The sequence below is a fragment of the Bufo gargarizans genome, chromosome 10 (genome assembly GCF_014858855.1).
Source record: "Bufo gargarizans isolate SCDJY-AF-19 chromosome 10, ASM1485885v1, whole genome shotgun sequence".
Lineage (NCBI taxonomy): Eukaryota > Metazoa > Chordata > Amphibia > Anura > Bufonidae > Bufo > Bufo gargarizans.
Genome location: NC_058089.1, coordinates 13153836 through 13168410, shown reverse-complemented (window position 1 = coordinate 13168410; position 14575 = coordinate 13153836). Strand labels below are relative to the sequence as shown.

The 14575-nt window shown below is 41.2% G+C and overlaps 1 protein-coding gene across 1 annotated transcript in view; it reads left to right on the top strand.

Moving 5' to 3' along the window:
- Nucleotides 1-14575, top strand: part of INSC (INSC spindle orientation adaptor protein) — a 120271-nt gene that overhangs the window by 47731 nt on the left and 57965 nt on the right. Inside the window, exon 6 of the mRNA XM_044270772.1 lies at nucleotides 11047-11172. Within this exon, the coding sequence (XP_044126707.1) occupies nucleotides 11047-11172 (126 nt within the window). The remainder of the gene's footprint in view (nucleotides 1-11046; nucleotides 11173-14575) is intronic.

The window sequence follows — 14575 nt, the reverse complement described above, 5'->3', positions numbered from 1 at the left end:
GGTGGAGTGGGTTTCATCAGTAATAAGTGACCTTGAACCTATACCCCCTAGCTCACACTGCAAAGTAATAGTGAATCCTTTGAGATGCATCTTCAGCCTGTCTTCTCTACCTCCTGCTTGTGATAGGTTTCTCCCTGTCAGCTCTTAAAAGTAGGAGTCAGAAGAAGCAGTGTAAAGCTATATCTCATAGGATACACTGGAGATTCTGTATACAGCAGATAGATAGTATAGACATTGTGAGGCAGAGGACTGCAGTGTGAAGCTGTATCTCATAGGATACACTGGAGATTCTGTATACAGCAGACAGATAGTATAGACATTGTGAGGCAGAGGACTGCAGTGTGAAGCTGTATCTCATAGGATACACTGGAGATTCTGTATAGAGCAGAGAGATAGTATAGACATTGTGAGGCAGAGGACTGCAGTGTGAAGCTATATCTCATAGGATACACTGGAGATTATGTATAGAGCAGAGAGATAGTATAGACATTGTGAGGCAGAGGACATCAGTGTGAAGCTATCTCATAGGATACACTGGAGATTCTGTATACAGCAGACAGATAGTATAGACATTGTGAGGCAGAGGACTGCAGTGTGAAGCTGTATCTCATAGGATACACTGGAGATTCTGTATACAGCAGACAGATAGTATAGACATTGTGAGGCAGAGGACTGCAGTGTGAAGCTGTATCTCATAGGATACACTGGAGATTCTGTATAGAGCAGAGCGATATTATAGACTTTGTGAGGCAGAGGAATGCAGTGTGAAGCTATATCTCATAGGATACACTGGAGATTATGTATAGAGCAGAGAGATAGTATAGACATTGTGAGGCAGAGGACTGCAGTGTGAAGCTGTATCTTATAAGATACAATGGAGATTCTATATAGAGCAGAGAGATATCATAGACAGTGTGAGGCAGAGGACTGCAGTGTGAAGCTATATCTCATAGGATACACTGGAGATTATGTATAGAGCAGAGAGATAGTATAGACATTGTGAGGCAGAGGACTGCAGTGTGAAGCTGTATCTTATAAGATACAATGGAGATTCTATATAGAGCAGAGAGATATCATAGACAGTGTGAGGCAGAGGACTGCAGTGTGAAGCTATCTCATGGGATACAATGGAGATTCTGTATAGAGCAGAGAGATATTATAGACAGTGTGAGGCAGAGGACTGCAGTGTGAAGCTATTGTCACGGTTGGTGTAGCAGAAAACTAGAAGTCACAAATATAGATCCGACTGACTTGATCCCAAACTAAGGAACAAATGGTGAGCCCTATAAAAGCCCTAGAGCTCTCCCTGACTGCTCAGCCCATGCAAAGATCTTTATGATAGAAAGTTGCATGTCCTCGTACCTAGACTGTGTGACACCTGAAAACCCTACAATAGTGAGGGGACACGACCACCGGCTCCCTACACTTAATACGGAGGGAGTCAGGGTCACCTAGAATGAAGCCAACAGGAAAACACAAATAAAGGAAAAGACTTAACTGAGGAACAAGCAGTTGCAGCATCTGGCAGTGAGCACAATCCAGGAAGTTGTATAAACCGCAAAGTGATGCAGTATGGGAGGGGATATAAACGGATGCAATCAGTGCAACTAGATGACAGCTGAGAGAGGGAAACGAGGTGACAAAACGAAACCAAAAACAAAAGAACCTCAAGCAAGAGGTACCGAAGAACGTCTGTCAAAGCTTCTCAGAGATCTGGTGGTGACAGCTATATCTCATAGGATACACTGGAGATTCTGTATAGAGCAGAGAGATATTATAGACAGTGTGAGGCAGAGGACTGCAGTGTGAAGCTGTATCTCATAGGATACACTGGAGATTCTGTATAGAGCAGAGGGATATTATAGACAGTGTGAGGCAGAGGACTGCAGTGTGAAGCTGTATCTCATAGGATACACTGGAGATTCTGTATAGAGCAGAGGGATATTAAAGACAGTGTGAGGCAGAGGACTGCAGTGTGAAGCTATATCTCATAGGATACACTGGAGATTCTGCACACAGGACACACATAGTATAGACAGCATGAGTCAGGTGAGTTATGTAACTCAGCAGTTAAACACTGTATAGATCATTTTACATGTCTGCTCTCCTGGTCGTTTCGACGGGGGATAACCTATCTGCTTTTTTTTCATCAATAATCCATGAATTGGGAAGGGGGTGAGGGTGGAATGGTGTCTGAGAGCTGCCAGGAGAGATTTGATAGGTGATGATGCAATCCCCATAATTTAATAGATGCCACCTGCAGACCTATGTAACACCACAGCAATAACACTCTGTGTACAGATAATGTAGTGAATGTCACCTGCAGTCCTATGTAACACCACAGATAACACCAGCACAAGAATATTTTGCAGTTTCCCCAGTTGTAGATGAACTTAGTAATGTCGGCTGTGAGGGAGGGCGATTACTTGACCTCACATTTACACTGTGGTGACGGGCAGGAGGAGAGACCTTCACACTGTGATACATATTAACCTGCTGCGGATACAATGTAACAAGTGACGCTCCAGACCCTGGAGAAGATGAGCCCATAGGATCATGGGAAACAGACACCAGTGACAACCATAACGTACGGAGAGGGGACGGAGGGCCAGCAGGGTGTCACACTTTAAGGAGCTCCTAGTTATATAGGGATATAGGAGTGAAGTACATTTCCTGAATAAATAGTGGGCACACTGTCAGAGAGTGCCACTTACTGCATGCAAGTATCTGCCGACACATTCTATGTTTCTATTGCTACAAGAGGAAATAGTTTTAAATTAGAGGGGCAAAGGTTTAAAAGTAATATCAGGAAGTATTACTTTACTGAGAGAGTAGTGGATGCAGGGAATAGCCTTCCTGCAGAAGTGGTAGCTGCACATACAGTGGAGGAGGTTAAGCATGCATGGGATAGGCATAAGGCCATCCTTCATATAAGATAGGGCCGGGGGCTATCCATAGTATTCAGTATATCGGGCAGACTAGATGGGCCAAATGGTTCTTATCTGCCGACACATTCTATGTTAGTGTGCCATACAGTGCCCGGCTGGTGCTATATGTATGGCATGGTTACATGAAACACACCAGAGTGCCCAGAATACCACCCTTTGTCCCCATAGTGCTTCCCAATGCCCACACACAGACATATTGAGTAACCAGAGTGCTATATTGTGTTTATATATGTAGGGCCCACATAGTGCCCACATAGAGCCATACTGTGACCCTCAGTTGTCAGACATTGTCACATTTTGCTTACATGGTGAAAACCGTTTTTCTATCCCAAGCCGTGCACAGAGCGCTATACTTTGCTCAGTGCCCCCACAACGCAGGGCATCCATCATTGGTCCACCTCCTGTCAGTGCTGAGAGGGCAGAGATGGAGATAACGGCAGCTGACCCCCATTCTTTGTACTGCAGCAGATCCTAGTGCCAGGGCGCCTTTCCCTATGAACACAATGGGCTCTGCTACCTTTGCACTCGTTATCTCCCGGGCGATTGGCTCGAAAGTAAAAAAAGATTGATTTCAACTTTTATCTGACTCATTGGACCTGACGGCCTTTTGAAAGTTCTATAAACTGCAGCTGGTGCGCCGTGCAGTGAATGGCGCGGACGGTGGGTAAACAGAGCGAGGACGCAGACGACGAAGCCTCAGTGTTTGCATTTACAATTTGTATGGAAAACAATTTATTTGAATCGATTTGTAAATACAGAAGTCGCTCGGTGAATATCACGTGGGCCCAGCGATGCCAGGTCGCCTTTGTCTGCAGCCTCAATGGAAGATGTAAACAGAACATTTCTCTGCACCCGTCGCATGTGGACTGGCATGGCAACACTGGGATTCCTAGGGCAGAAGGTCAGGTCTCCAGCCTGGAATCACCCGACATACATGGGGCTCTGTGTACAAATTACTATACATTAGAAAGGGCAACACGAGTCTCACCCAGAAATCACACTGTTACATTATCCACTCATCTAAACTATTTATATACTGTATACCATAATACTGCCCCCGATGTACGAGAATATAACTACTATAATACTGCCCCCGATGTACGAGAATATAACTACTATAATACTGCCCCCGATGTACGAGAATATAACTACTATAATACTGCCCCCGATGTACGAGAATATAACTACTATAATACTGCTCCTATGTACGAGAATATAACTACTATAATACTGCCTCCTATGTACAAGACTATAACTACTATAATACTGCCTCCTATGTACAAGACTATAACTACTATAATACTGCCCCCGATGTACGAGAATATAACTACTATAAAACTGCCCCCGATGTACGAGAATATAACTACTATAATACTGCTCCCGATGTACGAGAATATAACTACTATAATACTGCCCCCGATGTACGAGAATATAACTACTATAATACTGCTCCTATGTACAAGAATATAACTACTATAATACTGCCTCCTATGTACAAGAATATAACTACTATAATACTGCCTCCTATGTACAAGAATATAACTACTATAATACTGCCTCCTATGTACAAGAATATAACTACTATAATACTGCTCCTATGTACAGGAATATAACTACTATAATACTGCTCCTATGTACAAGACTATAACTACTATAATACTGCCCCCGATGTACGAGAATATAACTACTATAATACTGCTCCTATGTACAAGAATATAACTACTATAATACTGCTCCTATGTACAAGAATATAACTACTATAATACTGCTCCTATGTACAAGAATATAACTACTATAATACTGCTCCTATGTACAAGAATATAACTACTATAATACTACTCCTATGTACAAGAATATAACTACTATAATACTGCTCCTATGTACAAGAATATAACTACTATAATACTGTCTCCTATGTACAAGAATATAACTACTATAATACTGCCTCCTATGTACAAGAATATAACTACTATAATACTGCTCCTATGTACAAGAATATACCTACTATAATACTGCTCCTATGTACAAGAATATAACTACTATAATACTGCTCCTATGTACAAGAATATAACTACTATAATACTGTCTCCTATGTACAAGAATATAACTACTATAATACTGCTCCTATGTACAAGAATATAACTACTATAATACTGCTCCTATGTACAAGGATATAACTACTATAATACTGCCCATGATGTACGAGAATATAACTACTATAATACTACTCCTATGTACAAGAATGTAACTACTATAATACTGCCTCCTATGTACAAGAATATAACTACTATAATACTCCTCCTATGTACAAGAATATAACTACTATAATACTGCTCCTATGTACAGGAATATAACTACTATAATACTGCTCCTATGTGCAAGAATATAACTACTATAATACTACTCCTATGTACAAGAATATAACTACTATAATACTGCTCCTATGTACAAGAATATAACTACTATAATACTGCTCCTATGTACAAGAATATAACTACTATAATACTGCCTCCTATGTACAAGAATATAACTACTATAATACTGCTCCTATGTACAGGAATATAACTACTATAATACTGCCTCCTATGTACAAGAATATAACTACTATAATACTGCTCCTATGTACAAGAATATAACTACTATAATACTGCTCCTATGTACAGGAATATAACTACTATAATACTGCCTCCTATGTACAAGAATATAACTACTATAATACTGCTCCTATGTACAAGAATATAACTACTATAATACTGCTCCTATGTACAATACTATAACTACTATAATACTGCCTCCTATGTACAGGAATATAACTACTATAATACTGCCTCCTATGTACAAGAATATAACTACTATAATACTGCTCCTATGTACAAGAATATAACTACTATAATACTGCTCCTATGTACAAGAATATAACTACTATAATACTGCTCCTATGTACAGGAATATAACTACTATAATACTGCCTCCTATGTACAAGAATATAACTACTATAATACTGCCCCTATGTACAAGAATATAACTACTATAATACTGCTCCTATGTACAAGAATATAACTACTGTAATACTGCTCCTATGTACAAGAATATAACTACTGTAATACTGCTCCTATGTACAAGAATATAACTACTATAATACTGCTCCTATGTACAAGAATATAACTACTATAATACTGCCTCCTATGTACAAGAATATAACTACTATAATACTGCCTCCTATGTACAAGAATATAACTACTATAATACTACTCCATGTGTATGATATAATTACTGTATAGGTTCCCGTAGATGTTACTGAAGATAAGCAGAACCTAAATGCCCAAAACTCTACAATACCGTTCTTATTCAGTATTTGCGGTATGAAACTATGTCATATGGATGTGAGGCACACCAATTTGTTGTAGTCCTTGTGCAGTTACTGTGGCCACAAGATGTATGGGTCCCCTTAATACTGCAGCTTGTAGATAATACTAGGGGTACTCTGTCCCTCTTATAGGTATTATTTCTGCCTCCTGTATCTGCAGGTGACATCATGAGGCCTGAGTCTCGTCTGTTCTGTTACGTGTCATTGTCAGGCGGGTTTATATTTCGTCCTCTTGTCTATTAATACCTACAATTAGTATCTTGTGTATTAACGTCTTGATAATTAGGCAGAAACATCTCAGTTCTGGGAAGACTTCAATTAATATGATTTCCTTTTTGACTTTATCATCAGTTTTAATTAAGATGATATTTATAAAAGCTAAAAGTCAACGGTGTAAATAATCTTATTGTGCGCACATCAGACGCAGAACAAAAGTCTGCAGCATCAGAGGTCGCCGGTACTGCTGCCCGTTATTTGCTCACTGTGAGCGTCTGGTGAGAGGTTGAGAGTATTTCAGTTTGTTGCTATTTCTAGACAGTAGCGTAACATACTGTATACATACGTGTACTATATGGTATATGGACTGTGAAAGGGACCCACACTGAGGACCAGGGCAGTTACAGAACTTATATTCTTGTATATAGGAGGCAGTATTATAGTAGTTATATTCTTGTACATAGGAGCAGTATTATAGTAGTTATAGTCTTGTACATAGGAGCAGTATTATAGTAGTTATATTCTTGTACATAGGAGGCAGTATTATAGTAGTTATATTCTTGTACATAGGAGCAGTATTATAGTAGTTATATTCTTGTACATAGGAGCAGTATTATAGTAGTTATATTCTTGTACATAGGAGGCAGTATTATAGTAGTTATATTCTTGTACATAGGAGCAGTATTATAGTAGTTATATTCTTGTACATAGGAGGCAGTATTATAGTAGTTATATTCTTGTACATAGGAGGCAGTATTATAGTAGTTATATTCTTGTACATAGGAGCAGTATTATAGTAGTTATATTCTTGTACATAGGAGGCAGTATTATAGTAGTTATATTCTTGTACATAGGAGGCAGTATTATAGTAGTTATATTCTTGTACATAGGAGGCAGTATTATAGTAGATATATTCTTGTACATAGGAGCAGTATTATAGTAGTTATATTCCTGTACATAGGAGGCAGTATTATAGTAGTTATATTCTTGTACATAAGAGCAGTATTATAGTAGTTATAGTCTTGTACATAGGAGCAGTATTATAGTAGTTATATTCTTGTACATAGGAGCAGTATTATAGTAGTTATATTCTTGTACATAGGAGCAGTATTATAGTAGTTATATTCTTGTACATAGGAGCAGTATTATAGTAGTTATATTCTTGTACATAGGAGCAGTATTATAGTAGTTATATTTTTGTACATAGGAGCAGTATTATAGTAGTTATATTCTTGTACATAGGAGCAGTATTATAGTAGTTATATTCTTGTACATAGGATCAGTATTATAGTAGTTATATTCCTGTACATAGGAGCAGTATTATAGTAGTTATATTCTTGTACATAGGAGCAGTATTATAGTAGATATATTCTTGTACATAGGAGTAGTATTATAGTAGTTATATCCTTGTACATAGGAGCAGTATTATAGTAGTTATATTCTTGTACATAGGAGCAGTATTATAGTAGTTATATTCCTGTACATAGGAGCAGTATTATAGTAGTTATATTCTTGTACATAGGAGCAGTATTATAGTAGATATATTCTTGTACATAGGAGTAGTATTATAGTAGTTATATTATTGTACATAGGAGCAGTATTATAGTAGTTAGGTATGCTCTTGTGATTGAGAGGTAGTATGATAGTAATATTTCTTTTAGTATGCTGTATATTAGCAGTCTGTGGAGTAATTGCCCTGGGAACTGGTTTTTTACTGTAAGAGCTTTGAATCTGTTGAGTAGGGCTCCACGGTGTCTTGCAGTGTTGTGGTCCTAATTTTGAATCTGACCAGTGACAACTTTTTCATGCAGTTTTGTATGTTTTCCATGTGTTTGCATAGGTTTCCTCTGTGTACTCCTAACACACTCCAAAGCCATACTGATAGGGACTTAGATTGTAATGTCTATTGTGGACAACATGTGATTATAGTATCTGTAAAGCACTGCGGAATATGTCAGCGCTATATAAGTGAGTAAAATAAATAGTGACCTCACATACTTCTCTACTGTAAGAGCTGTGAATCAGTAGAATGGTCACCCCAGGAGCTGGTTCTCTACTGTAAAAGCTGTGAATCAGTAGAATGGTCACCTCAGGAGCTGGTTCTCTACTGTAAAAGCTGTGCGTCAGTAGAATGGTCCCCCCAGGAGCTGGTTCTCAACTGTAAAAGCTGTGAGTCAGTAGAATGGTCACCTCAGGATCTGGTTTTCTACTGTAAAAGCTGTGAATCAGTAGAATGGTCACCCCAGGAGATGGTTCTCTACTGTAAGAGCTGTAAGTCAGTAGAATGGTCACCCAGGAGCTGGTTCTCTACTGTAAGAGCTGTAAGTCAGTAGAATGGTCACACCAGGAGCTGGTTCTCTACTGTAAGAGCTGTGAGTCAGTAGAATGGTCACCCAGGAGCTGGTTCTCTACTATAAGAGCTGTGAGTCAGTAGAATGGTCACCCCAGGAGCTGGTTCTCTACTGTAAAAGCTGTGAATCAGTAGAATGGTCACCCAGGAGCTGGTTCTCTACTGTAAAAGCTGTGAGTCAGTAAAATGGTCACCTCAGGAGCTGGTTCTCTACTGTAAGAGCTGTGAATCAGTAGAATGGTCACCTCAGGAGCTGGTTCTCTACTGTAAGAGCTGTGAATCAGTAGAATGGTCACCTCAGGAGCTGGTTCTCTACTGTAAGAGCTGTGAGTCAGTAGAATGGTCACTCCAGGAGATGGTTCTCTACTGTAAGAGCTGTGAGTCAGTAGAATGGTCACCCAGGAGCTGGTTCTCTACTGTAAGAGCTGTGAGTCAGTAGAATGGTCACCCAGGAGCTGGTTCTCTACTGTAAAAGCTGTGAGTCAGTAGAATGGTCACCCCAGGAACTGGTTCTCTACTGTAAGAGCTGTGAGTCAGTAGAATGGTCACCCCAGGAGCTGGTTCTCTACTGTAAAAGCTGTGAGTCAGTAGAATGGTCACCTCAGGAACTGGTTCTCTACTGTAAGAGCTGTGAGTCAGTAGAATGGTCACCCAGGAGCTGGTTCTCTACTGTAAAAGCTGTGAGTCAGTAGAATGGTCACCCCAGGAACTGGTTCTCTACTGTAAGAGCTGTGAGTCAGTAGAATGGTCACCCCAGGAGCTGGTTCTCTACTGTAAAAGCTGTGAGTCAGTAGAATGGTCACCTCAGGAGCTGGTTCTCTACTGTAAAAGCTGTGAGTCAGTAGAATGGTCACCTCAGGAGCTGGTTCTCTACTGTAAGAGCTGTGAGTCAGTAGAATGGTCACCTCAGGAGCTGGTTCTCTACTGTAAAAGCTGTGAGTCAGTAGAATGGTCACCCCAGGAGCTGGTTCTCTACTGTAAAAGCTGTGAGTCAGTAGAATGGTCACCTCAGGAACTGGTTCTCTACTGTAAGAGCTGTGAGTCAGTAGAATGGTCACCCAGGAGCTGGTTCTCTACTGTAAAAGCTGTGAGTCAGTAGAATGGTCACCCCAGGAACTGGTTCTCTACTGTAAGAGCTGTGAGTCAGTAGAATGGTCACCCCAGGAGCTGGTTCTCTACTGTAAAAGCTGTGAGTCAGTAGAATGGTCACCCCAGGAGCTGGTTTTCTACTGTAAGAGCTGTGAATCAGTAGAATGGTCACCTCAGGAGCTGGTTCTCTACTGTAAAAGCTGTGAATCAGTAGAATGGTCACCCCAGGAGCTGGTTCTCTACTGTAAGAGCTGTGAGTCAGTAGAATGGTCACCCCAGGAGCTGGTTCTCTACTGTAAAAGCTGTGAGTCAGTAGAATGGTCACCTCAGGAGCTGGTTCTCTACTGTAAAAGCTGTGAGTCAGTAGAATGGTCACCCCAGGAACTGGTTCTCTACTGTAAGAGCTGTGAGTCAGTAGAATGGTCACCCCAGGAGCTGGTTCTCTACTGTAAAAGCTGTGAGTCAGTAGAATGGTCACCTCAGGAGCTGGTTCTCTACTGTAAGAGCTGTGAGTCAGTAGAATGGTCACCTCAGGAGCTGGTTCTCTACTGTAAAAGCTGTGAGTCAGTAGAATGGTCACCTCAGGAGCTGGTTCTCTACTGTAAGAGCTGTGAGTCAGTAGAATGGTCACCTCAGGAGCTGGTTCTCTACTGTAAAAGCTGTGAATCAGTAGAATGGTCACCCCAGGAGCTGGTTCTCTACTGTAAAAGCTGTGAATCAGTAGAATGGTCACCCCAGGAGCTGGTTCTCTACTGTAAGATGTATGATCATGTCGAGTGGTCATATCATTTAATCACAGCAGTAACAGTTGATTGCTTAAAGACAATTAGGATTTCTAAGAACAGAATAGCATCAGTGTTTTGTAAATGTATAGAATGTTTTCCCCTCTTTTCTTGTGGTTGTATTGATGGACCTATGTATGAATATGTAACACCCTTTCCCTGCTGGTAGGTACCATATACTTTACGGTGCTGTTTTAGGTTGTTACTTTGAATCTTCTCATTTCTGGTTATCTTTTATTCCTCTGGTTCCATCTTTCCAGTTACTGATTCATTTTCTTTTCTGCCCATTCTCAGGAGGGAGCAGTTGTCGCCCTGTTTAAAATTTGCCGTCAAGATCGCTTTAAGTGTTTGTACCCGTCTGCCCTGAGGACGGTGGCGTCCGTGTGCTCCGTGGAGGAGGGAATCCATCAGCTGGAGAAGGTAAGATTCTTCTGGATGAGGAGGGGCCCAATGTGTGGCCCCTTACATCAGTTCATTGTGAGATATAGATGGTCATCCTTATGATTCCGCAGCTGACTCCAGCCCCTCTTCTGTTGTTTAAACTGAAGTGAATAAAGGCTTAAAGTATCACTCCCATCATCCTAGGGGCTCACAATACACTGTCCCTGGCCATGTTTTCGGGCAATGTAGACTCTCTCTGCCCCTCTATGCCTTTAACTCGCCCTGCAGGTGGGACCTTGTATACAGTAGGTACACTATATTACATCAAGGTGGCCCCTTCCTGTTCCTCGTAGATTGTGTCTATGTTTACCTAGAAGTAACAGAACGTTAGGAATCATATGAAGGGACCAAACTGAAGGCCACCTCCCCGATAGGCTAGAAAGGGGTCTAGAATCATTGCTGGCCTGTGTGGGGGACGTGGTGGTGTAATTTGGCACCAGTAGGGGGCTCCACTGCCTTTTCTGTTGCCGCACTCTAATCTTTGGTGAGTGGATCAGGTACTATAACCCTCACCATTTCTTCTAGGTTCCTATGACCAGTATTCCATTGTAACAGTCGCTTCCTCCCTGAGCTCACGTGTTGTCAGGTTTTCAGTCAGCTTTTCATATAATGCATTTCTTGCTGTGGATTTTTCTGATAGTTTAAAAACCCAGTAAAGATCAAGGAGCGACCGAAACGCATTAATCCATGAATGGCGCATAAGAAGATGCAGAGCCTCTAAATGTCAGTATGGGGTCTGCAGCGCCCTGTCGTCAGCGCCACGCGTTTCATATTCATCCCGGTGATGGGGTCGCTCATGACTCCCACACAACTTATTTCACAGCTGCGTTTATTTCTGCCAGACCTGGGACATCAAGTGCGAGAGCGGAAAGATGTCGTAACGATGAAAGATGATTCTACGCATGATAAGAATGAAGAAAGTAACAAACAGCTAAAATATGGAGCAATAATATAAAAAAGTAACAAATAATAAATACAATAATAGCATCAACAACAAAATAATAATAATCTGGAAATAATAATGTGGATATGGTAAATATATACTGATAACAATACTTTACACATAATATGACGCTAAGAACGATGCACAGTAAATTATTACATTTCAGTAGATTCTTTACTGTATAAAACGTGTTTTCTGCGTCCGATCTCCGCATCTCTCTTCACGTCGTGTTCATCTTTGTGTAAATCATCATAATTCTAACATTTAGAGGATTGTTAACCAGAGATTTGCCAGTGGTTAGAAGTCCCGGACCGGACGTAGGCGGACAGTATCACACAGGATAGGATTAGATACACAGGCTCAGCAGACAGTATCACACAGGAGAGGATTAGATACACAGGCTCAGCAGACAGTATCACACAGGATAGGATTAGATACACAGCTCAGCAGACAGTATCACACAGGATAGGATTAGATACACAGCTCAGCAGACAGTATCACACAGGAGAGGATTAGATACACAGGCTCAGCAGACAGTATCACACAGGAGAGGATTAGATACACAGGCTCAGCAGACAGTATCACACAGGATAGGATTAGATACACAGCTCAGCAGACAGTATCACACAGGATAGGATTAGATACACAGCTCAGCAGACAGTATCACACAGGATAGGATTAGATACACAGCTCAGCAGACAGTATCACACAGGATAGGATTAGATACACAGGCTCAGCAGACAGTATCACACAGGATAGGAATTAGATACACAGCTCAGCAGACAGTATCACACAGGATAGGATTAGATACACAGCTCAGCAGACAGTATCACACAGGACAGGATTAGATACACAGCTCAGCAGACAGTATCACACAGGATAGGATTAGATACACAGCTCAGCAGACAGTATCACACAGGATAGGATTAGATACACAGCTCAGCAGACAGTATCACACAGGATAGGATTAGATACACAGCTCAGCAGACAGTATCACACAGGAGAGGATTAGATACACAGCTCAGCAGACAGTATCACACAGGATAGGATTAGATACACAGCTCAGCAGACAGTATCACACAGGATAGGATTAGATACACAGCTCAGCAGACAGTATCACACAGGATAGGATTAGATACACAGCTCTGCAGACAGTATCACACAGGATAGGATTAGATACACAGGCTCAGCAGACAGTATCACACAGGATAGGATTAGATACACAGGCTCAGCAGACAGTATCACACAGGATAGGATTAGATACACAGCTCAGCAGACAGTATCACACAGGATAGGATTAGATACACAGCTCAGCAGACAGTATCACACAGGATAGGATTAGATACACAGCTCAGCAGACAGTATCACACAGGATAGGATTAGATACACAGCTCAGCAGGACAGTATCACACAGGATAGGATTAGATACACAGCTCAGCAGACAGTATCACACTAGGATAGGATTAGATACACAGCTCAGCAGACAGTATCACACAGGATAGGATTAGATACACAGCTCAGCAGACAGTATCACACAGGATAGGATTAGATACACAGCTCAGCAGACAGTATCACACAGGATAGGATTAGATACACAGCTCAGCAGACAGTATCACACAGTATAGGATTAGATACACAGCTCAGCAGACAGTATCACACAGGATAGGATTAGATACACAGCTCAGCAGACAGTATCACACAGGATAGGATTAGATACACAGCTCGCAGACATATCACACAGGATAGGATTAGATACACAGCTCAGCAGACAGTATCACACAGGACTAGGATTAGATACACAGCTCAGCAGACAGTATCACACAGGATAGGATTAGATACACAGCTCAGCAGACAGTATCACACAGGATAGGATTAGATACACAGCTCAGCAGACAGTATCACACAGGATAGGATTAGATACACAGCTCAGCAGACAGTATCACACAGGATAGGATTAGATACACAGCTCAGCAGACAGTATCACACAGGATAGGATTAGATACACAGCTCAGCAGACAGTATCACAGGATAGGATTAGATACACAGCTCAGCAGACAGTACACAGGATAGGATTAGATACACAGCTCAGCAGACAGTATCACACAGGATAGGATTAGATACACAGCTCAGCAGACAGTATCACACAGGATAGGATTAGATACACAGCTCAGCAGACAGTATCACACAGGATAGGATTAGATACACAGCTCAGCAGACAGTATCACACAGGATAGGATTAGATACACAGCTCAGCAGACAGTATCACACAGATAGGATTAGATACACAGCTCAGCAGACAGTATCACACAGGATAGGATTAGATACACAGCTCAGCAGACAGTATCACACAGGATAGGATTAGATACACAGCTCTAGCAGACAGTATCACACAGGATAGGATTAGATACACAGCTCAGCAGACAGTATCACACAGGATAG